The sequence below is a fragment of the Protopterus annectens genome, chromosome 2.part2 (genome assembly GCF_019279795.1).
Source record: "Protopterus annectens isolate FY-2018-M chromosome 2.part2, PAN1.0, whole genome shotgun sequence".
NCBI classification, from domain to species: domain Eukaryota; kingdom Metazoa; phylum Chordata; order Ceratodontiformes; family Protopteridae; genus Protopterus; species Protopterus annectens.
The window spans coordinates 1089883408-1089907227 of NC_056730.1; the positions used below are offsets into that span (position 1 = coordinate 1089883408).

A 23820-nucleotide genomic window follows, 5' to 3' on the forward strand; every position below is an offset into this window, starting at 1 on the left:
TACAGACTTCAGACCACTTCTGCAGTTTTCCAGTGCTGCTTACTGACCACATATTTACTTTTATTTATTTATTTAACATTTGTTATCCAAGACAGTCCAACTGGGTCAAAGTACCCGTTTTCAGTGCAGGCTCATGGAGAAATCTCCACAATTTGATATTAAGACTTCAACTCAGTTGATTACAATATTATAGCACAGTTTCTTGATGCATTTTGAGGAACATTACAGTAGATTATAGAATTTTGACAGGGTTTGTTAATGCATTTTGAAAAACCTTACAACAGATTATAGTTTAAAAGCACATCTAGTTGTTTAGAGATATGCTTAATGTTTATCAGAATTTAATATATTGCAATTGTATTAATATTAGATTATGGATAAGAAAATGGTTCATGTACAAGGAGTTTTATTAACATGAGAATAAGCTTACTGTTGATGCTGTAAGTTGGATATAGAGAAGGGAAATAAATAGCATTATAATTTAGGAACTTCTATGTTTAAAAAGAGCTTAAGAAAGATAGTAGGAGAAAAAAGGCTAGGGTTAGAATAAGAAGAGACGAGTAGTGGGAGTGACAGGAGATATAAAAAGGGGATCAGATAGAAGATACAGAAGAGAAAAAATTGGGGCAGAGGGAGTAGAGGTATAGGTGGGTTAGCCTGGGGTTAAGCATGTGCAGAGCCATATTTAGATGCGCTTTTATGTTGTTGTCTTTTGGCTTTCCCCGGTTAGGGGTCGCCACAGCAGAACTCCGGTCCGCTAATGATTTGGCAGTAGATTTTCACGAACCCCGTGGTGCCAGCTCGACGTTCAACCTTCAATGAAGGCACGCCCATTTACGCATGTCTTTCAAATGCCCACCCAACCATGGGGAGGACATGCAGACTCCACACAGAAGGCACTCCCCGCACTCCAGCTGAGAATCGAACGGGAGAACCTCTTGCTGTGAGGCAACAATGCTACCGCTGCATGCGCTTTTATGGAGGCTTTAAAATGTGGCAGGGTTTGGGTTACTCTGGGGGATGAAGGGAGAGAATTCCATTACTTAGAAACAGAGTACAAGTAAATGCGCTGGCCTGCACATTTAGAAGGTTTGGAGATTTCTAACAGGTTTTCATCTTCAGACCTGAGTAAACTCTTTGCTACGTAGTGCTTGACGAGGGTTTCTAGTGCAGGGCAAGTAGTGGGTTTGTCGATCAGGTTGTGTATGGTAGATTGTTAGGTATATGTTAGTTGGTTAAAAAGTTCAAGCTAGTTTAGTTTTCATAGAGGTATACAGCATTGTTTAAGGTATTTGGAGTTGGTGGCAAACTTTGCAACTTTGTTATAGCATTGTGCCATTTTTGCCAAGGTAGAGGGTTTTTTTGCAAGTTGGTGAGTACACAGGAACCATTTAGTAGGGAGGGTAGTAGGAATGTTTTTGCCAGAGTAGTCTTGGTTGATGGGGTAAGGCATTGTCTATTTCTATAGAGAAGTTCTAATTTCTTGTGAGTTTTCTTTATATTTTGCATGATATGAGGGTATGGAGCCTTGTGGGACTCCTGCAGGATTATGGAGAAAGGTGGAGAGTTGATTAGACCATTTAACGACTTGCTTTCTGATATGTAGATAGTTTTGAAACCACTGTACTGTGGTAGGGGAGCAACCTAGATTAGCTAGGGTGTCAAGCAGTAAGGGGTATGATACTGTGTCAAAGGCTTTAGAACACTGTGGATTCAAGGTTCCCTTCATCTCTGGCCCTATTTATGGTATCGGTAAATTATGATAAAGATGTGTATGTACTGTGTCCTGGTCAGAACCCATGCTGAGTTTGGGTAAATAAATTGTTCTGCAGTAGATGTTTCATTAACTGTTGGTGGATACAACTTTCTAAAATTTTGGATATAGGGGATAGTATGGATATGGGATGAAAGTTTGATAGTTCAAACGAGTTTCCTCCTTTATGTATTGGGGTAATATGTGATAGTTTCCATATTGTCGGACAGAGACCTATTTATGAGGATGCTGATGTTAAGCAACTGAGTCAGCGGTGAGTTTTACGTATAGTAGTGAGAGATTATCTGCAGATGCGGAGCAGGGTTTTAGTGTCAGTAGTCATTTTTTTAATTGACAAAATTGATATAGGCTGATAAGAGAGAGGCCAGGTTACTCTTGTATTGATTATTTATGTTGTTAATGGTGAGATCTGATCCTGATGGTGAAGAGTAATTGGTGTTATAGTTATAAGGCATGGAAGTGGTTCCTATATTAGTGTTAGTGGTTAATAGGTCAGCTATAGATTTTATGAAGTGTTTGTTAAATTCTTCTGCTATAACGTTTGGAGGGGTATTAGGTGAAAGGGAGTGCACTTTGTTCATTCCTGGTTCAAAAAAGAATGAGAGTGAGCTCCAGAACTTTCTGAGGTTGCATTTGTGTTGTTGCTGAAGGTCTGAATAGTAGTTTTTTTGCTTTTATCCAGTAGTTTAGTAACACTATTGCAGAGCTTTTGAGTGAGATAAGATTTTGCTCAGTTTTGTTTTCATTTGTTCCAGGCTTGATCTCTTTGTTTTATTAAGTTACTAGAGTCTTTGGTTATCAGTGGGGTTGTCTTTTTTTAACTCTTTTTGTCTGTAAGGGGGCTAGAATATCAAGTATTTTCAGGACCGTAGAACTGAAATATTGCACTGCATCATCAAGAGGTAATAGTTTTAAGGGTGTCCAGTTTTTTTTCTGGAGTAAGTCATTAAATGTTTGACTGAATTTGCTTGTGTTTCTAATTGACTTCAGTGAGTGTGTATCTGGATGGTGGGCACTAGCTCTAATGGTATATATTGGTGGTTGGTCGCTAAGTGAGACAGAGTATGCGCCTGAGGAGGAGAAGTTTGTTGATATCATTATTTTATATACGTATATATATATATATATATATATATATATATATATATATATATATTTACAGAATTAAAACCATGCATGAACAAAGCCACTTATCTGACTTTCCAGTGAAGTTCTTAGTGTCATATGCCTCTCCAGTAATACAGCAGGTAACCTAAAAAGCTGGAAAGAAATTTTGTGATAAACTCCATGCATTTAGCCTACAATCCAAATATATGTATGCATGAACCGATTGTTCTGGACCAAGTACTGGGTCTACCATGCTTTCTTCCTTTGCCCATTCACTGTTCCCAATTACCCCCATATCATTACATTTACCCTTCACAAAGATACCTCCTTTAACTGACCTTTAAAACATACTGCAGATTGCTTCTATTGTTCAGCTTCATGATAGCACAGCTTATTAATATTACATTTTTATCTTAATCCCACTCCGAACAAATACAAAAATTATAAAGATTAATATCCTTTACTCCCCAAACTTTTCTTTAAAACCATCATTTATTACATGTGTTTAATAAAATGACATGGTTTAAACATTTTACCTCACTTACTTTTTAGAACTGTTAATTGCAATTATTTGTCTTACCCATGGCTGATGCACCCAAAACTGTAAGTCTCTCAGAGCTAAGTATTATTTGAATCTAAATTAATCTTACATAATTTTCATCAACCCATTACAGTTTCAAAGCAATATATTCCTATAGGACTTCATTTTTCAACAACCACTTCAGGGTCACACCAAGAAAATATGTACAATTTCTGGTCCTACCAAGTTCTAACATAAAACAGACTTTACTCGACTTTATTACTTACTTTTAAAATTGATGTATGTAGGAGACAGCAATAATAACCCTTGTTCTAGGAACCAGCAAAACATTATTCAGTATAAAGTTACTATGTAACTTCCTTGCTTACCTTTTTATCAAGCGACCACACACACTAAATAACATCCAAAATACGGGCTCAGAATAGTCCTACTAAATTCTAATAGTTTCAGTAAAAATGGATTTCCCTTAAGGGGGGGTTAAAATGGGAAGCTCTAGACATTACTGGCATTACATAATCCTAACTCAATAAAGAAACTAGATTAATTAGTCAAACATATCATATTTTGGGGCACAATAGTCCTGGAAAATAATAGGGATTATTTTTTCATCTGTCAAAGTAAAAAATAACTTGAATTTAAAACTTGTCAATGGGAGAAATATGACTGTGGAAGCTTCCCCCAGCTGGACAGTGATTCGGTTTCTAATTGGTAGACAAATCTAATTATACCCCCTCATCACTCAAACTGTTTAAGGACACATTACTTATAGTGATGTAAGGTTATGAGCACCTTCACTTTGAACAGGTTAAGCCAAACTAAAAACGAAATCTGCTATGCCCTGTCCTTATGCAACCTAATGGAAATTATCTTGATGATTACCACACTCACCCCTTTAATGGTAACGACTCTCCCCGTGATATATTAAAAACAAACAGACCTTGTAAATGTATGCAGACCGTGATACTAAACATTGCCATGTCATTGCTACATATTGATATAAAAGGCAAAAAGAAAAAAACATGATCTAATCACAGCATGTCCATTCCAGATTTAAAGCACAAGATTTGCTACAGCAAGATACAATTAATTACCATCAGATTTGTCTAGAAATAAATTACATAAATGCCCTGCATTTATTTTTATAGCCTGCTTGAATCTATCATCAACAAACTGTTTCTTAAAAGGTTCAGATGACTTAAAGGAGACAATAAGGTTAAAGCCTTATACTAGTGGAAAGTCACAAAAACAGAATTTGGACTTCTTTGCCCCCTCCCCCCTCTCTAAAACATGTAGAACTAACATCAGTACTCCAAAGCCATGTACTTATGCATGTCTCATCAATCTAAACTGTTTTTTTTTTTTTTGAAAATTATTACAGTTTTACAAATATTAAATTATTAGTGCAATCCTCTGAAAGGTCAGTCATGATGATTCTTTGTATCATTTTGCAAATGACGTCATAAAAGTTGTATCACTACCTAACCCATCTTCATCTGCTAAGCTTAATCCATCCACAACACCCCAGAAAGCCCTCAGTTTCCTTTCCTTCCACACATCTTTCCCTTTTTTTCTCTTGACAAACAGTAAGAAAACTCTAAGACATATTATAAAAGATTCCTACCCATAATCCATTGGCTCAGTCTCATTCCTTAGTCCTTTGTATGCATGGAAGTTGCTGTTACTGCCAAATCTGTCACCCACATTTTCATCATCTGTCTCCCACCAGATATAATAACCACACTGTCCAATTACATCACTGTCCTTCTTATCAGGACCTCCTCTTCTTCATCAGAACATTATAGGCCTAGAATCAACCTCTGCCCTCTGAATAAAATTTTCGAAGTACTCATTTATAAGCAAATGCTTGGCTATGTCAGCAAACACGGTCTCCTCTCTCTCTCTTTAGTCCGATATGGATTCCAAACAGACAACAGTACTGCACTCCATTCAGTGACTGATACTATTTACTGAAACGCGGAAAATAAAATACTAACCAGAGATATTTCATTGACTTAGCAAGAGGACTTCAAACTTCTGATCTTTCTGTTCTTCTCAGAAAAACTCAGACCCCTAAGATTTAAAGCTGTACTACTAACCAGGCTCAAACTTGCTTATTAGATAGAACTGTCAATGTGTTTTCTATAATGGCCTTTCTGAAACTAGAACTTTTAAAGCTGGGGTGGCACATGCTTCAGATTTGGGCCAAGTTTTATTACTACTCTTTAGAGTCATCACCATCTGTAAGTCTATCCAAACTCAACTAGGGTTTAACTTCAAAAAGGATATGGAATTGGGTTGATGTCAAAAAGCTATCAACAGAACTAAAACAAAGTACATGCTCTTTGGTATCAAAGCAATGCTCCCCTACATAGATACCTGGGATTATGGTTACAGCCTTTATTTTCCATCACATAATTTTTGTTGGATCATTTCCTACTGGCAATGTCTTGTGGCAAGTAATCCTGCCCACATGAGCGGTAATACCTTCTGTGACATCTCCAGTTTAATTTTGATAGGTGCAGTTCCTCCTGTGTCCACTTGAGGTCAGGCATGCACAAGAAATATTCTACAAATCTGTACCACACAAACACCTAATGGAGCACATTTAATCTGGATATATTAATCAAAATAATCAAAGACTAAAGCTTAAATACTAAAATTTTACTTTAGCTGTTGAATCAGTGGCAATTATGGATAAGAGATGCAACAGAAAATGACAAGCGGATTATAAAAAGAAGAAAACCTCTCATATGTTCTGTTACAGCATACATATTAGATAAAATGGTGTTGATTTTTGGGCTCTCTAAGCTATGTCAAAAATATCACCAAAGAATGTTTACAAGGACTGAGACTTAGTGTAACTGTCTGACAAACAGACCACTGTGATAAAACAGATTCATATTTTGTTTGGGCCAATAAGAAGAAATTCTAAACTTCCTGCCCCTCCCTTTACTGGTCAATGTAATTTTTTGTTTCTACTCAATCTTCACAGGTTAATGTTGATCAACCAAACAGAAACAGTACTTGTTGTTGTTTTCCATAATGAAACAATCAACCAGGAAACAGTCAACTGTAGAGACGTTTCTAGCTCCTGTAGATTTAACAGCCTGGGTTATAGTCTTAGTAAGGAAAAGTGCACCAAACACTGTGTGGTTAGTGGGAATAACCTGTGAAAAATGAGAAGAGACAAAAAAAAAACCTCTCAATGACTAGGAAAGGAAAGGACAGGGGATTGTCAACTCGAAATACAAGAAGAAAACAAATGCACTTACTTTGTCTAGCCTTTTTAATTAGGGAAAAATATATCCGGTATCAACATTCACCCAAGCATACTGTAGGACTAGGTTTAAATTGGACCATTATTTGTAACCATATTACTTTTGCCGCAGTTTGATTTTAGTGTAGCAATGTACAGTGGATATAAATAGTGTACACACCCCTGTTAAAATGCCAGGTTTTTGTGATATAAAAAATGAGACCACAATCAATCATTTCAAAACTTTTCCCACCATTAATGTGACCTATAACCTGTAGAATTCAATTGAAAAACAAACAAATCTGTTAGGGTAAAAAATATAAAAAATAAAAAACGTACAATAAGCAGGTTGCATAAGTGTGCACACCCTTAAACTACTACTTTGTTTAAGCACCTTTTGATTTAATTACAGCATTCAGTCTTCTTGTGTGCACACCTGCCATCAATTAAAGAGATTCTGATTAACCCCAAATAAAGTTCAGCTGTCCTAGTAGGATTTTACTGACATTTACTCAGTTGCCTGGTGCAGCAAAAGCCATGGCTCACAGAGAGCTTACAAAGCATCAAAGGGATCTCATTGTAGAAAGGTATCAGTCATGAGAAGTTGTTGTTGTTTGTCTTTCGGCTTTTCCCGGTAAGGGGTCGCCACAGCGGAACTCCAGTCCGCTAATGATTGGCAGTAGATTTTTACAAAACACCGAGGTGCCAGGTCGACACCCAACCTTCAATGAAGGCACGCCCATTTACACACGCATGTCTTTCGAACGTTACCCAACCACGGGGAGGACATGCAGACTCCACACAGAAGGCACTCGCAAGCCCAGCCGAGAATCGAATGGGAGAACCTCTTGCTGTGAGGTAACAACGCTACCGCCCTACCACCGCTGCATTGTATCAGTCATGAGAAGGGTACAAAAAAATTTCCATAGCATTGGATATACCATGGAACACAGTGAAGACAGTCATCAAAAAGTGGAGAAAATATGGGACAACAGTGACGTTGCAAAGAACTGGATGTCCCTCCAAAATTGATTACAAGATGAAAACTGGTCAGGAAGGCTGCCAAGAGACCTACAGCAACACTGAAGGAGCTGCAGGAATTTCTGGCAAGTACTGGTTGTGTACTACATGTGACAACAGTCTCCCGTATTCTCCAGATGTCTGGACTATGGGGTAGGGTTGCAAGATGGAAACATTTTCTTGCACAGAAAAACATCCAGTCTCAGCTAAAATTTGCAAAACAATACATCAAGTCTCCCAAAAGCATGTGGGAAAATGTGTTATGGTCTAATGAGACCAAGGTTGAACTTTTTGGCCACAATTCCAAAAGGTACATGTGGCGCAAAAACAACACTTCTCATCACCAAAAGAATATCATCCCTATGGTGAAGCATGGTAGTGGCAGTATCATGCTTTGGGGTTGCTTTTCTTCAGCTGGAACTGGGGCTTTAGTCAAGGTGGAGGGAATTATGAACAGTTCCAAATACCAGTCACTTTTGGCCCAGAACCTTCAGGCGTCTGCTAGAAAGTTGAAGATGAAGAGACATTTCACCTTTCAACATGACAATGACCCCAAGCATACATCCAAATCAACAAAAAAATGGATTCACCAGAAGAAAAGTAAAGTTTTGGAATGGCCCAGCCAGAGCCCATACCTAAATCTGTGGAGTGACCTGAAGAGGGCTGTGCACAAGAGATGCCCTCACAATCTGACAGATTTGGAGCACTTTTGCAAGGAAGAGTGGGCGAATATTGCCAAGTCAAGATGTGCCATGCTGATAGACTCCTACCCAAGAAGACTGAATGTTGCAATTAAATTAAAAGGTGCTTCAACAAAGTATCAGTTTAAGGGTGTGCACACTTATGCAACCATTTTATTGTAATTTTTATTTTTTATAATTTTTCCCCTAACAGATTTGCTTGTTTTTTAATTGAATTGTATGGGTTATAGGTCACATTAAAGGTGGAAAAATCTTTGAAATTATTTTTTGTGGTCTCATTTTTTTATATCACAAAAACCTGGCATTTTAACAAGGGTGTGCAAACTTTTTATATCCACTGTATGTACTCATCTCCTACATTCATAAAAGGGAACCAATTGTACAAAGGATACCAACAGCATAACTTCATATAAAACCTTCTTTTTTACATGCATGCTACATCAAGTCATCTGCACTGTATATACGTCTATGTAACTTTTCTATATTATTATCTTCTACACATACAGTTAGTGCTGTCATACAGTACTGAGTTGTGCAGATAAATGTTTGTCTTTTTGTTGTGTTGCTCTAAGAAGTTTGTTGTCTGTTTGCTCTCTTTTGTCATGCCTGAAAAGGCTTCTCAGATCAGTGCATCTACTCAGTCACCACATGTTTAATTAAAGAGTCTATTTCTTTGCCTGAGCTCGAACAAGTCAAGTTCTCTGTTGACTTCAGTGGCCCATTTGTCAGCCAGCCCACTGATTCTCATTTGTAGCTCTCATGGGTATTCCTTTAGTGATAGTTTAGATACATCTTGGAGAGGAGGCCTACATTGTCTTCCAAAATGTACAGCTGTGCTACACTTTTCCATTTGGAAGTAGTCTATGTAGACTATACATTCCTGTTTTACTGTATCAGTTGGGGATTTGTTCAGATTTTTGACACCTTGTGAGATAATCCAAACCAGGGATGAAAACCTATGGCTAGCAGAGCATTCATCCATGTTCAGGTAGAGTAAGAGCAGATCAAAACACCTCCACCATGCATTATCCATGCCTGACGGCAGTTCTTTTTTCCTGTATGCCTTAAACTTCCATGAGTACAGGTGTATGTAATAATGCATGGATGTAATTGTGAGCACTGCCGTTTGTCCCCCTCCCATGTGTGCATATGCACTTGCAATACACTAAGGATGCCCCCCTGAGCTCTGCGACAGAGTAACATTCTGCAGGAATCCCCCATGGCTGCTCAGGCCTAACCTTCCATCAAGTAGCCCACCTTCAGGTTACTAGTCAATCCCAGGCTTCCAATGTCACAGACAGATTCTCTGCCTCTATGCCAGTGAGCTGCCTTGCATTTTTCTTTTCCTGGAAAATCTCTATGAGATCTTTTTCTTTTTTTTTTTCCTGAAAAAAATTTACCACACCTACAAATTTTTTGTGTGTGGTATATTTTTTCAGGCATCTTGGTCATTTTTTATCATTTTTGTAATGGACTGCACTGCATTTTTAACCATTTCTTTCATACATTTTCTAGTTGTGATAAACGTATCATTATAGGCAATTAACAGAAAATAACAACTTGAAGTATGCATTACAAAAATGAGTATGGAGGGAGAATGGAAAGAAAAGAAGAGATAAAGAGACAAGCTGAAGATGAACAAGCTGGTAGAAAATGTTACAGTAAGGCATGATTTTAAGACAAAAACATACACCGACTACTTAACAAAATAAGAAATAAGGCACGGAGATATGTTTCAGGAGAAGAGTAGAAAGAATAAAACTAGAGATGAGGAACTCAGTCACTGAAAGTTTTCTGACAAGTAATGAGTTGGATTGGACATGAGAAGAGAAAGAGGAACGAATTTATGACTGAAGATGAACTCTGGAAAGGCAAGTGAGAGATGTTTACCTGTCATGAAGTGCATGAAGCTTGGATGGACATTGTAGGTATTGCTTAAACCGAAGTTCAAATGCTTGTCCTATTGTGCTGATAACATCCTGAGCCAAGCCATCGCAGCATTCTAAAATATGGCATGCTGTAAGAAACACATTCAAAGATAGTTGTTTCAGGGTTAGCGCTCTGCTTCATCTATGTAACTTTTATAAGATTTACAAAAAAACAATGTAGTAAAAGCTTAAATTGGATGTATCTGATATATCTGTAATTTCTATCACAAAGCTTAGATTTTGAACAAGTTTCACTTTTCAGTTGAAATCTTTCCTTTATTTTTTTTGTTTTGTGTGCACATAGACACACATGTATACAGTCATATTTTTAATAACTTTGTAGTACATGGAGCATTATTATTACCCAAATCAAACAAATCATAAAGTAGTTATACAGAGGTTCATACATCACAGGTGATGTTATTCATGTTTACTTACATACGAACCTTGATATTACTAACCTAAACACTTGTCAGAAGTTCACAGTCCGACTGCTAGTATTCAAACTGCTGCCCTTTGTATAATTACAAACAAATCTCCATGTACTATCAAATATTATGACTGGGGTGCAGACCACAACAAAAGTTTGTTGCATATCTTTGAAATCCATGTTTCAAATACCTAATAAACAGGTTATTATCAATGAGAGATATAGTCACTATCCTCTTTGTTATACACCAATACCATTACTTTCCATTGCACTAGTTATAGATGTGAAATAAGGGATTACATAACATTTCCTAAGGTGGTTGTAAAACAGTGAAACAACACAGTGAAACAGTGATCATTGACATTGTTTTCATCAGTCAAAGCAAACTTTGCCAGTGGTGCAGTTACCCAGACGCATCAACAGTTCCTAAATGTTGTTTCTTCATCGTAACACATCACTACAAACACTACAAATACTATTCAGTGGTGTAGAGTGATTCTGAAAAGCTAGTCAGGAAGCAAGATCAGTATCCAAACAGCATCTGTCCTTTTCATGGCAATGTGGCTTTGATATCCAGCATAAGTGTTAGCTGCACTGAAGACTAAAATGACAAGGCCATCATATAATATTTCAGTGACCATCTGTGGCACTTGTCCAATGGCACACATGTCCCCTGCTTACATTGTTCTGTACTTGTGTTCTCCAGGATTAATTCAAAGTAAACCCAATGAAACAGTAATGCATACTAACACCATATCATTGCAAACTTTACCATGACACAGGAATACATGGAGAACCAGACTAAAATCTCAAGCCTCCATTTTACAGATAACTGAAACCAAGTACAGAGGGAAGGCACCCATTTTCTAAATTTGGCCCTAGACAGAATGCACACAGAATCTTGAACAGAGTTAAAGAAACAAGAGAGACAATACAGAAAATCAAATGTAGAATTACTTTAAAAGTTAATTTTGATTCCAAGTGAAAGTTTAAGAGGTCTTTAAGAAAGTCTATTAATGAACTACTGTGTTGTCTTGAAATAATAATAAGCACATATAAAGGCAGGTCTTGTAAGTCACCTATAAATCATTTAACTTATGAGCTGTTTTTGTTTTCCCATGTTCTCATAAATATGAAATCTACCTCATGATATAACAAGATATATATATATACACACACACACACACACACACACACACACACACACACACACACACACACACACACACACACACACACACACAATTTTTCTGAGCTATAACAGTGTTGAAATAATCATGTTCACCAATCTAATTCATCAGCAAATAACTTCACTATTTCTACTGGCCTTTCTGATTCATTAGTAATATATACCAGGTGTAAATCAAATTACTTACGGCTAAGCATTCTTAGTGACTAAGGATTTCTCATTTAGTGACATCATTCAATTGTGATGTGTAAGGATGAAAGAATGAACATTAACTGTACATAGAGTTCTAGGTCTTATATCACCAATGGACTGTTACCTAGAAAATATTTCTGAAATTCATAGGAAAGAGATGAAGCAAAAATTCCTAACTGTTTTAAAAGCTGTTATCATCTATATTTAAAAACAAAATATATATTACTGGATGCATTTAATGTAATGTAGTTTCCACAACAGAAAATAATAACAAAATCAATATATTAATTACTGTCAAATATGCTGTGGGGGAGGGGGTTGGTAGATAAAAGGTTAACATGTAAGTGTGATAACATTTAAATTAAAATGGCTGAAGTTAAGAAGATAGAGAGTGTGACTGTAACTACTGTCTTATAAATGCTTATGTTTTAATATTCAGAATACTGGCAACATTGATATCTGTTAGCATTATGATCTTTTGAGTTTATATACTGAGCAACAGTTGTCAAAGTCTTAGTTAATGGAGAAAAGATAATTTAATAGGAAATATGAAACATATATTTTCAAAATCAGAATAGCAACAGTGAGCAACTGTACTTAATTTGAAAAGAGTGATTCAATTATTAATGCCTTGACAATACAGGACATGGTCAAACTCTGCACTTCCAATGTTAACATTATTACTTTGGTAACTGTATATATGATTGGCAAATATGTTCAGCATAGTCATATTATGGTCTCTCATCACTGCTGGGATCCATGTCTAAATTTTATCATTTGTGAACACAGTCACCCTTTGACAATGTGAAAAAGAATTCCTGTGTACAGCCAAAAGAAATGGCATCTGATGCATAAATGAAACAATGAGAAAATATTTAATTATATACTGTTTAAATACTGAAAATGAAACTATTATTCAAAAATAATTATTGTCTTAATTTCTGGCAGCTTTTGGCTTGGTCCCAAAGTTTCAGCAAGTTTGTCTTAAGGATTCTTCTGAGGAAGAAAGACATTGTCATTAGCTAGCTTTGTCATTAAGGGTGCTTTTATAGAAAGTCTTGCATGACTGAAATGAAAACTGACAAATTGGAATGGTTCGACAGTAAAAGTCACAAAGTCTGGAGCAAAAAATTGAAAAAAAAAAACAACCATATCATGGCAATAGCCAAATAAATACATAAATTAAAAAAATAAAGACCATTTTATAGTTTTATATCCTTTTATTATCTTATTATCTCCTTTGATAATCACATTGCCACAGTGGTCAGGAAATCCTTCTATGTGGTAAACCTCATCACAAAAGGTTTCTCATCCAGAAAAAAAGAGGTCATTGTTACCATCTACTCATCACTCATTAGACTCATAATAGACTACAACACCCCTTTTGGTATGTACCTCACAAGACATCTACAACAACTGCAAAGGCCACAGAAATACCTTACAAAGAGGATCACTGGCCTCAAACAGATGCCCTACGCAGACCGTCTCAAAAAACAACAGCTTTACTCCGTTGCATATCGCCTACTCAAAGGTGATCTCTGCCTAACATACAAAGCTATGTTAAACCCAGAGCTGTTGGACATGCTCCACTTAAAGAAATACCAATCCCTCCGAGCTACACGCTCTAGGGACCTAAACCTTGTCACCACAATAAACAGAACATGCTAGAGGGATAGATTCCTGTTCCAGAGACTTCCCATACTCTGGAACAGATCTATGTCTATGTCAAACAGAGCTCCTCATTAGCACTCTTCAAGAAAAATCTTGATAATTGGATGGGAAATAGGAAATTCACCCCAGGGATCACTTCTGTGGCTCTGCTCGACAGGGGCGCAGGAAAATAATTTTCTTTGGTGGTGAAAGCCATGGTACCTTTTTGGCTAGGCTTATATAGGCCCTAGGGCCAATAGCCTAGTACCTACCTATGAACCTATATAGTTTATCTGCATTTTCAGTTTGCTGATGAAGTGGTAAGAAAAGAAAGAAAAAGAAGCTCTGCAGTACTAAAGTGGAATGCCTGGCTGTAGGTGTAAAACTGAGGCATACAGTATGCATACACATTAGTGGGTTTTTTTTCTGTTGCTTTCTATATTATTTTATTTATACTGTGCAAGCATATATTTGTTCGTATTTTTATTTGACTTTTTCAACTTATTGCCTAATTTCCGTTAACTTAAGTATTTTACTATTCAATTATAAAAGTTTCTGGCTAGTTGCTTATTTATTAGTAGATAAGGGTATTGACACTGTATTTGTGTATTACTACTTTGAAGGCTAACTCTTTTTACCATAGCTACAGAACAACTATATCATGGATGACCCATTTTAAGAGTTGACAGTAATTGTGTGTATTTGGTGTGAGAGATTGGTTAGATGATCAATGTAATGTAATGTAAAAACAAGAAAAAGCCAACAGCAGATTGTAAAGGGATAAAAGCCTGTATACATTTGAGGTGACAGGGTTCATTTAGCAGCTCAGACATCTGAGACTCACACAGGGAAGGATGGGGTGACAATCCTAGGAGGAGGTCATGAACTTGGATGTACCATGTAGTTAATCCCTGCCAAAGGCTGGGAATGCACATAGTGACATTATCTTAATGGAAGAGGGGAGATGGCTGAGTTGCCATGGTAGTGTGATGACCACATCCTTCTGCATGCTCATCTCTGAGCACCTAGAAGGTGCCACAGGCAAGGAAGCTAAGGCATTGAAAAATGGGTACATCATTACCACCTCCTGGGAAGCACTGTCTGTGTGAGTGTATCTGCAAAATATTCTCAGTCAAGTCTTGATGTTGGTAAGATTGCACTGGAAAGCAATGAACTGAGAACAGGGCTGTAAAATCCTGGGAAGACCAGTGATTATGATTCACTTCTGCAGCTGTTTAGTATATGGTTTATTTGTTTGGTGTAGCTTTGTTGCTCATGAAAAGAGGCAGCATTATGCATCTGCCATTTCTTCTTAAAGCCAATCTATTAGCAAAAGAAAATAAACAGACATTTTTCTGTAATGGTTGCTTGTGGCTTAGGGACCTACTAACATCATCATAATTAGGGCTTTTGTCACAGTGATATTGCAGGGCTGGGAAAAGTATGTAAAAATGATGTTTATATATATATATATATATATATATATATATATATATATATATATATATATATATATATATATATATATATATATATATATATATATATATATATATATATATATTGTTTACCAGAAAAGGCCCAAATGAGATAATATCCCTTACGAGTGAAGACCTGGGAAGAAAAGCTCCACATTTAACATCAGTTTTGACATGCACATAAAATACAGTTACATGATATCAGAAGGAATACAAAATATAGATAAGTGAGCATACATGACAGAAAAAGCTTTACAATACGTACAAAACTTTATTTGGAAACAATATATACATAGCTAGTATTGGTATAATGCTGAACATTGATTAGAAATAGACTCAGGCTTGTATATGCTAAAGAGAGAAAGATAACATTGCAATAAATACAGTTACCTGTGAGTTCTGGCAATTGAAATAATAAAAAGAAGAATCAGGTTAACTACGCAATATCAGAAAGGGGAATGTGGTGGATAATGAACACTTAGGACTGAGAATTACAGTATTTAGAAATGTAAGAATGGTTGGGACTACCTAGACTGTTAAGGAGAATTAGTTTTGGATAGATGAGGAAAAAGGGTGATGAAAAGTACAGTTGTGTACACCTACCATAAATGTAGATGTTCGAGTGTCTTCACTGTTGCAGTCATAACTGTAGGGTGATCCTGCCGGCAGGCAGCCCGAGGTCAGCCAGAATCCCAAAGTCTGGGTCCTGCGTCGGCTGTACCAGCAAGCACCCTGACATCAGAACGCAGGGATATAAAGCTGACAGCCGACGCCATCTTCTCCAGTCTTTCTTGCCCCAGATGTCAGAAGTCCCCCAAAATAACCAAAAGGTGTCCAAAAAGGAAACACAAATACACCACAAAAGAAGAGGAAGATAAGAGAGGATAGGTGGGAGGGAAACACCGACTGCAACAGTGAAGATACTCGAACATCTACATTTATAGTAGGTGTACACAACTGTACTATGTTCTTCGTGTTTCACTGTTGCAGTCATAACTGTAGGGTGGAATCCCAAAGCTGTGATGAGGGAGGAGGTTATGCAGAAGAAGGGGCAGCCAGAAGACCCTGCAAGACAGCAGAGGCAAAACCTGCCCTAGACTTAGAATACAAAGGGAGATTATAGTGCTTAGAGAAAGTATGCACTGAACTCCAAGTGGCAGCTTCCAAAATGTCCTTGGTAGGAACTCCCCTGAGAAAAGCTGCTGAAGTAGCAGCTGCTCTAGTAGAATGACTTCTAACAGTACCTGGAATTTGCTTCCCAAAGTGAGAGTAACAAAACCTTATCCCATGAGTAATCCATTTGGAAATTGTTTGTTTAGAGATAGCCTTGCCTAGAGAACTAGAGGCATAAGAGATAAGCAACTGATCAGATTTTCTGAAATCTTTAGTTCTATCCAGGTAAAACCTTAGTTGTCTGTGTACGTCCAATGAATGCAAAATCCTTTCCCCTTTGTTTTGAGGATTTGGAAAGAAAGTAGAAAGGTGAATAGTCTGATTTAAAGCCACTTTAGAAATCACCTTAGGCATAAATGTAGGATTGGTCCTCAAGGCAACTCTGTCTTGGTGGAAAATAAGGTATGGTTCCACAGCCATGACAGCTTGCAACTCTGAAACCCTTCTGGCAGAAGTCAAAGCTAATAAAATAGCTGTCTTCCAGGATAAAAACTTGATATCCGAAGCAGCCGCAGGCTCAAAGGGGGATAAAGTTAGTTTTTCCAAAACATAATTAAGATCCCAAGCAGGAACAGGAGGAGTTCTGGGAGGTCTTAAATTCTTAGCCCCTCTCAAGAATTGTCTCACCAGCTGGTGAGAGAAAATGGGGGGATCAGTGTTGTAATGAGCCGAGATAGCAGAAGCATGGATTTTATTGGAAGAAAAGGAGAGGCCTTTAAGCAAAAGGTCTGAGAGGTAAAGTAAAATGGAAGAAATGTCAGGCAAAAGAGGATTAGAACCTCGGTCCCGCATCCAAATACAAAATCTTTTCCATTTAGAAGCATAGGATTTTCTAGTGCTAGGGCGCCTAGCTTCTAAGAGAACATCCAAAACTTGTTTGGGAAAAGCAGAAGGAATCAAAGGCCCTTGTAGAGCCAAGCTGCCAGGCAAAGAGTCTTGATTTGAGAGTGTAGCATCTGACCCTGATGCTGGGACAGAAGAGAAGAAAACAGAGGCAGAATCCAAGGAGGTTCCAAGAACAGGTGTCTTAAAGTTGGATACCAAAACTGCCGAGGCCAATTTGGAGCTATCAAAATGAAAAGCTTGGGTTTGTCCTGTTATTTTCAGTAACACCTGAGGCAGAAGAGGAAGAGGAGGGAAGGCATATCCTGAAAGATTCCTCCAGCTGAAAGACAGGGCAACCACTTTCCAAGCTGCTTTGTGGAAGGACCTGGTGCAAAAGAGAGGCAGCTGATGATTGAGATGAGATGCAATCAGATGTATCTGAGGGAATCCCCAAACTGCTGTAATCCTGCTGAATATGTTGGGGTCCAGCATCCATTCGTGAGGATCCAAAAGATTTCTGCTTAGGCTGTCTGCTAAGAGATTCTGTTTTCCTGGAATGAATTGAGCTTGAAGATGCAGATTCAGATTTAGAGCTGTGTCCCATAAACTCATGGCTAGTCTGCAAAGGGGGTAGGAGTGAGAGCCCCCTTGCTTGTTTATGTACCACATGACTGTGGTATTGTCTGTGCGAATCAAAAGATGGCCCGGTTGCAGAAGACTCTGGAAGGCTAGAAGAGCACTTTGGACTGCCAACATTTCCTTCAAGTTGATGTGCCAGGTAAGATGCTTCTTTGTCCAGTATCCCTGCTGGCAAATGTTTAGGTAATGAGCTCCCCAAGCATAATCCGAGGCGTCTGTGGTTATGATCTGAACAGGATGAGGTAGACGAAAGGGATTCCCTCCGTTTAAAGCACAAGCCCTGGACCACCATAGGAGCTCTTTTTGGAGGCAGGGAATCAGAGGTATCATTGTTTCCAGGCTGTGGTAATGCTGAGACCATACACTCTTTAGGTACCATTGAAGTTTTCTCATATGAAGCCTTGCATTTGGAATCAACAGGATGCAAGAAGCCATGTAGCCCAAAGCCTGTAGGAATTTCCTTGCAGTGAGCCGAGTTAAAGTAGCCAAGGTCTTGAAAATTGATGCCAGCTGTACTTGTTTTTCTTGAGTAAGGAAGGCCTTTTGTAGGCTTGTGTTTAGAAGAGCTCCCAAAAAGATCATTTGTTGAGAGGGGATCAAATGTGACTTGTTTTTGTTCACTGAGAATCCCAGTAGTAGGAGAAGATGCTGAACAAACTGCAGATGTTGAAGTAAAAGATCCTTGCTGTCCACCTGAATAAGGCAGTCGTCCAGGTAGGGGTAAATTTGAATTCCTTGGAGTCTGCAATAAGCTACTACTGGAGCCAGACACTTGGTAAAGACTCTGGGCGCAGTAGATAAGCCAAAGGGCAGTACAGAGAATTGAAAGTGTCTCGAACCTGCCTTGAATCTGAGGTATTTTCTGCATTCCTGTCTGATGGGAATGTGTAAATAGGCTTCCTTCAAGTCCAATGTCACCATCCAAGCATCCTGGGAGAGCATGGGAAGAAGTTGTTGCAGAGTAAGCATCTTGAATTTTGGAATCTCCAGAAAGGTATTTAACACTGAGAGGTCCAGAATAGGTCTCCATGAGTTTTGTTTCCTTGGGACCAGAAATAGTCTGGAGTAAAAACCTTTTCCCATCTCTGGAAGTGGAACAGGTTCTATGGCTTTCATGGCCAATAAGGCGTCCACTTGATTTAAGGCCCTCTGACCATTGATGTTTTGGCAGATCCGGCCAGCCTGAAGACCTTGGCAGAGTATGAAGGTGGAATTTGTAGCCTCTTAAAATCACGTCTAAAACCCATTTGTCCTGGGTAATATGAGTCCAATTTTGGTAGAAAAGAGAAAGTTTTCCTCCGAGAGGGGCTTCCAGGCAAGGAGGACCTGTAGCCCAACGGAGAGAGTCATTGGGTCTGCTTCTTTTGTGATTGAGGTCTGTCTTCTCCCCTTCTAGGTGAAGAAGCAGTCCATTCCCTGGACCTGTAAGAGGCCTGAGCCTGCCCCCGGCCTCTGGAGCATCTATATCTTCCCCTTTGAGGCCTGTCAGATGTGGGAAAAGACCAATTTTTGGAGGGCCAATTTCTAGAAAATCTAGGAGGCTGAACTTGTAAAAAATCTTTAACAGTCTGCATAGATTTTGCTTTTTCTTCCATCTTTTTAATAACCTCCTCAGCCTTGGATCCAAATAAAACATCATGCTGAACAGGGGCATCTAACAGCTTAGCCTTAACCTGTTCTGGTAAATTCTGCTCACGAAGCCAAGCATGTCTCCTGATAACAGTACCAGAGGCAGCGGCCCTGCAAGAATTTTTATTTTATTTTTATTTTTTATTTTACATTTGTTAACCGGGCTAGTCTGGCTGGATACATGTCCATTTTCAGCAGAGGCCCGAGGAGAAAAGCTCCACTATCAGACTAAGACACTACAGATTAGGAAGTAACTAATAAACAAACAATAACATAATGTACTAAGGTAAAATACAAATGCATATATGGTTTTCATGGACTAGTCTGAGTAAATGACAAACAAAGTTCAGACAAGGGGCTGAGGAGAATAAGCTCCAGTCTTAGAAAATACAAATTAAAGTTAAAAAAATATCACTAGTAACTAGTCATGACAACAAAAACAGGTATTGGCTAAACTGGTTATTATACAGTGTTAAATATGCAGGTTGCTAGTGAAACAGGTAAGTAATGTAGTTATAGTTAAGGAAAAGGGAGAAAATAAAGTAAACAGAAAGAGGAAAAAGTACAGTAATTGTTAGGTACAAGTATTATGGACTAAGTAAGTCAAGGGAGTAGCCAGTTGGAGAAGGAGAGGGGGAAATAAAGATATTGATGAAATGTAAAGGTAGCAGTATTATAGGAGCTCAGCTAAAAGAAGCAAGAGACAGAAAAAAACAGAAGGTCAGAGGGGGATGCAAACAGAAATTTGAAAAAGAGTGATGGTACAAAAGGGGGCTGCGGAAGTCAGTGAAAGTTAGTACAGGAGTGCAAAAGTACACAGGAGCAGAGTAGAGTGAGTAATAAGGTTGCTGAGTTCAGTCGGGATTGGAGCACGGACATAGCCAATGAATTAGTAGGTGAGTTTTCATATGTTTTTTGAAAAGGTGACATGAGGCTAGGGAGGTCAGCTCTGCTGGAAGTTTATTCCAGTAAGAACCGATAGTGTTTGCAAATAGGGAATCCCCTGATTTATTATGAGATTTCAATGTGGTAACTAGAAGCTTGTTGGCTGATCTGAGTGTAGTGAGATTTTTATAAGGAGTGATGATTTTGTTTAGTATGGGTGTGTTGGAGGAGTAATGTAGAATTTTAAAAGTGATGATCAGTTGTTGTAGGAGTATTAGGTTTGGAAGTTCAAGCCAGTTTAGTTTCTTTAAGTTAAGACAGTGATGAGTTTGGAATGGAGAGCCAGTGGCAAATCTTGCTATACTGTGGTAGGCATTATTTAGTTTCTTCAGATTAGCTTTAGATATGTTGATAAAGGAAGGAGAGGCATACAGTAATGTAGAAATAAGGTGAGTTTGGGCGAGAGCCACTCGGGAAGTAGCCGTGAGAAAGGGCTTAAGTCTGTACAGGGCACCAATCTTTTTATTGACTGTCTTGATAGTTAAATCAATGTGATAGTCAAAATTTAGCTGATTGTCTATGGTGACACCTAGCAGTTTGGTGCAATAGTCAGGTTTGATGATAGTGCCATTACAGGATGCAATGGAAAAAGTAATTGGGGTGGATTTAAAGGTTGGGGTGAAGAGTAGTAGTTTTGTTTTTTTGGGATTTAGGAGGAGACAGACGTGTTGAAACCATTTTTCTGCTGCAGTGAAGACCAATTGGGTAGCAGAGTGGAGTTCTGCTGGGGAAGAAGCAGAGCAGATGAGAGTGGAATCATCTGCATACTGTATACAAGTGGATGTCGGGAGGGAAGTGGGCAGGTTATTTATGAAAATTGAGAAAAGTAGGGGACCTAGGATGGATCCTTGTGGAAGCTTCTAAGGCATCAAAACCACAATGTAAACTATGTTTGCTAACTTGTTCAGTTGCATGCAATACATCCTGTAATTCCTTGTCCTCTGCACATGCCGGAAAGGTAGAGAGCTTTTGCTTTAGAACAGACAAAAGAAATTGCTGATACTTAAACATATGAAACTGGCAATTTAAAGCTCTAATAGAAAGGGTAGCAGAAGTGTAAACCTTCTTGCCCCACCTGTCCAAGGCACGAGAATCCTTTTCAGAGGGGATAGGATTTTTAGATGAAACGGCCTTAGCAGCCCTAGAACCCTGAGAAATGGTTTCAGGATCAGCAGAAGGGTTCTTAAATAAGAATTGATGGGAGTCAGGGACTCTGTAAAATCTATCAGGCTTAGAAGGAGCAGGCGGCAAGGAATCAGGATTAAGGTTAGCTTCAGAAAAAGCATCATCCACAATATCAAGTACAGGAGGAATAGCCAAAGGGAGGGGTTGAGGGAGAAGGAGAAATTCCCTAAGTCTCTTCTTGGAAGCAGAGTAATCCTGACCTTCCCAATGAAAATGCTCCTTCATCTCATGTAAGGTTTCCCCAAAAGAGAAATCTTCAGGGGGAGAAGCAGAGGGAAGAGAGTCCTCTGCATCAGAATCCTCATAAGGAGGAAAGGAATAATCCTGGTCAGAGGAAGAGACAGAAGACACAGAAGCCTGATCAGAAGAATCATAAGGAATATCTTGTCTAGGCCTTTTTTCTGGAGGAGGGTGAGAACCCCTAATCATTGTAAGTAAATCTTCAGCCATCCGAAGTAATTGCTTCTGGGACTTGGGAGCTGTATTCGAGGAAGCTTGTGAAGAAACCCTTGGTTTAACAGGAGTCTTTGACTTTGCCTTTGTCTTTGTAGAAATAGTGATATTAGAAGGCCTGAAAACCCCCTCAGAAGCCGGTACCTGCACAGCGGTTCCGGACCCATCTGAAGGAGCGAAGTCCGAAGGTCCTGCAGCAGTTAAAATACTAGGCCTAGAAGGCTCCCCATGGGAGTCCGTGTCGGCCATCGGTTCCGAAGTGGCAGACGACAGGGGCTGCAAAAGCATCTCACTGACGACCGCCGAACCCGAAGCTGGCTCCGGCTGCAAAATATCATGTTTGGACCTCGGAGGCCTATCCTTGTCTTTGCGTTTCTTTTGAATTCCGGTTGTCGGTAAAGTATCCGACGACATCCTATAATTGAATCGTCTACCGAAATAATTCAAGGCCCAATCTTACCTACGCTTGATAGTGCGAGAATTAAACCTGGCACAGAACCGACAGCAAGAAACGTCATGGTCAGGGCCTAAGCAAGGTAGACAGTAAGAGTGAAAATCTTAAAAGGTATTTGTTTTCCACACGATATACAATTATTAGCTTTTTCTGACATCGGAGGAGCAAGAAAAAAGTTTCCCCAACGGGGTACTTAGCTTGAGAAGAGAAGTAGAAAACTTCGGACCGAAGAGAATCAAAGCATGTTGTCTGAAAACGCCAACCAACGATTTGCGAGCTGCTTTCCACCGCACGGCAAGAAAGACTAGAGAAGATGGCGTCGGCTGTCAGCTTTATATCCCTGCGTTCTGACGTCAGGGTGCTTGCTGGTACAGCCGATGTCGGACCCAGACTTTGGGATTCTGGCCGACCTCGGGCTGCCTTCCCGGCAGGATCACCCTACAGTTATGACTGCAACAGTGAAACACGAAGAACATCTAGGGCAGAGGGGGATGCAGTGAGATAGTGGCTGATTTAGTTAGACAGAATATATTGAGTCTTGTCACTTTGAGTCTGTGATTGATATAATTTATGTCAACAAAGTTACTCCTTGGGGTTTATTAAGTATCTTTCTGGCTCAAAGGAAAAAATGTGGAAGTTGAAAAAAAACTATGGCCAAACATTTATTCTATCCAGGAGCTGAGCAGAAGCAAAGACAGTTTTTCCTTAGATATTGTTTTAGTAGTAACTTGAAGGAATATACATTCTATATAACTCTCTGAAGTGCAAACATACACATACATACACACACACACACACACACACACACACACACATATATATATATATATATATATATATATATATATATATATTATAGAAATGCTTGGATCTCAGTTTAGTTCTCATCTGTGGTGCCTTCTTTGCAGAGTTTGCATGCCTGCCCTGTGTCCATATCCAAAAGATGCATAACATGTCATCTGGCAATCTACTACACTGCTTGCAGTTGTGAGGCCAGACATGTAGGACTGAGTATGTCTGCATCCATGAATGGTTTAAGGAGATAATTTCTCTGCTTTGCACCTATTAAGTGTTTCCTATACATGTGTGTGCATACACATTATATATTATATAAATATTTGTGCATGTCTGTCTTTATACATATATATATATATATATATACATATATATATATATATATATATATATATATATATATATATATATATATATATATATATATATGCAGTTGCAAGTGTGTGGGTATATAGG

General features: G+C 38.6%; 1 protein-coding gene across 1 annotated transcript in view; it reads right to left on the reverse strand.

Annotated features, from left to right (window-relative positions):
- The window catches only part of SHC3 (SHC adaptor protein 3), a 583606-nt gene that overhangs the window by 177292 nt on the left and 382494 nt on the right, over positions 1-23820 (reverse strand). The window contains exon 7 of the mRNA XM_044064309.1: positions 10290-10416. Coding sequence (XP_043920244.1) covers positions 10290-10416 — 127 coding nt within the window. The remainder of the gene's footprint in view (positions 1-10289; positions 10417-23820) is intronic.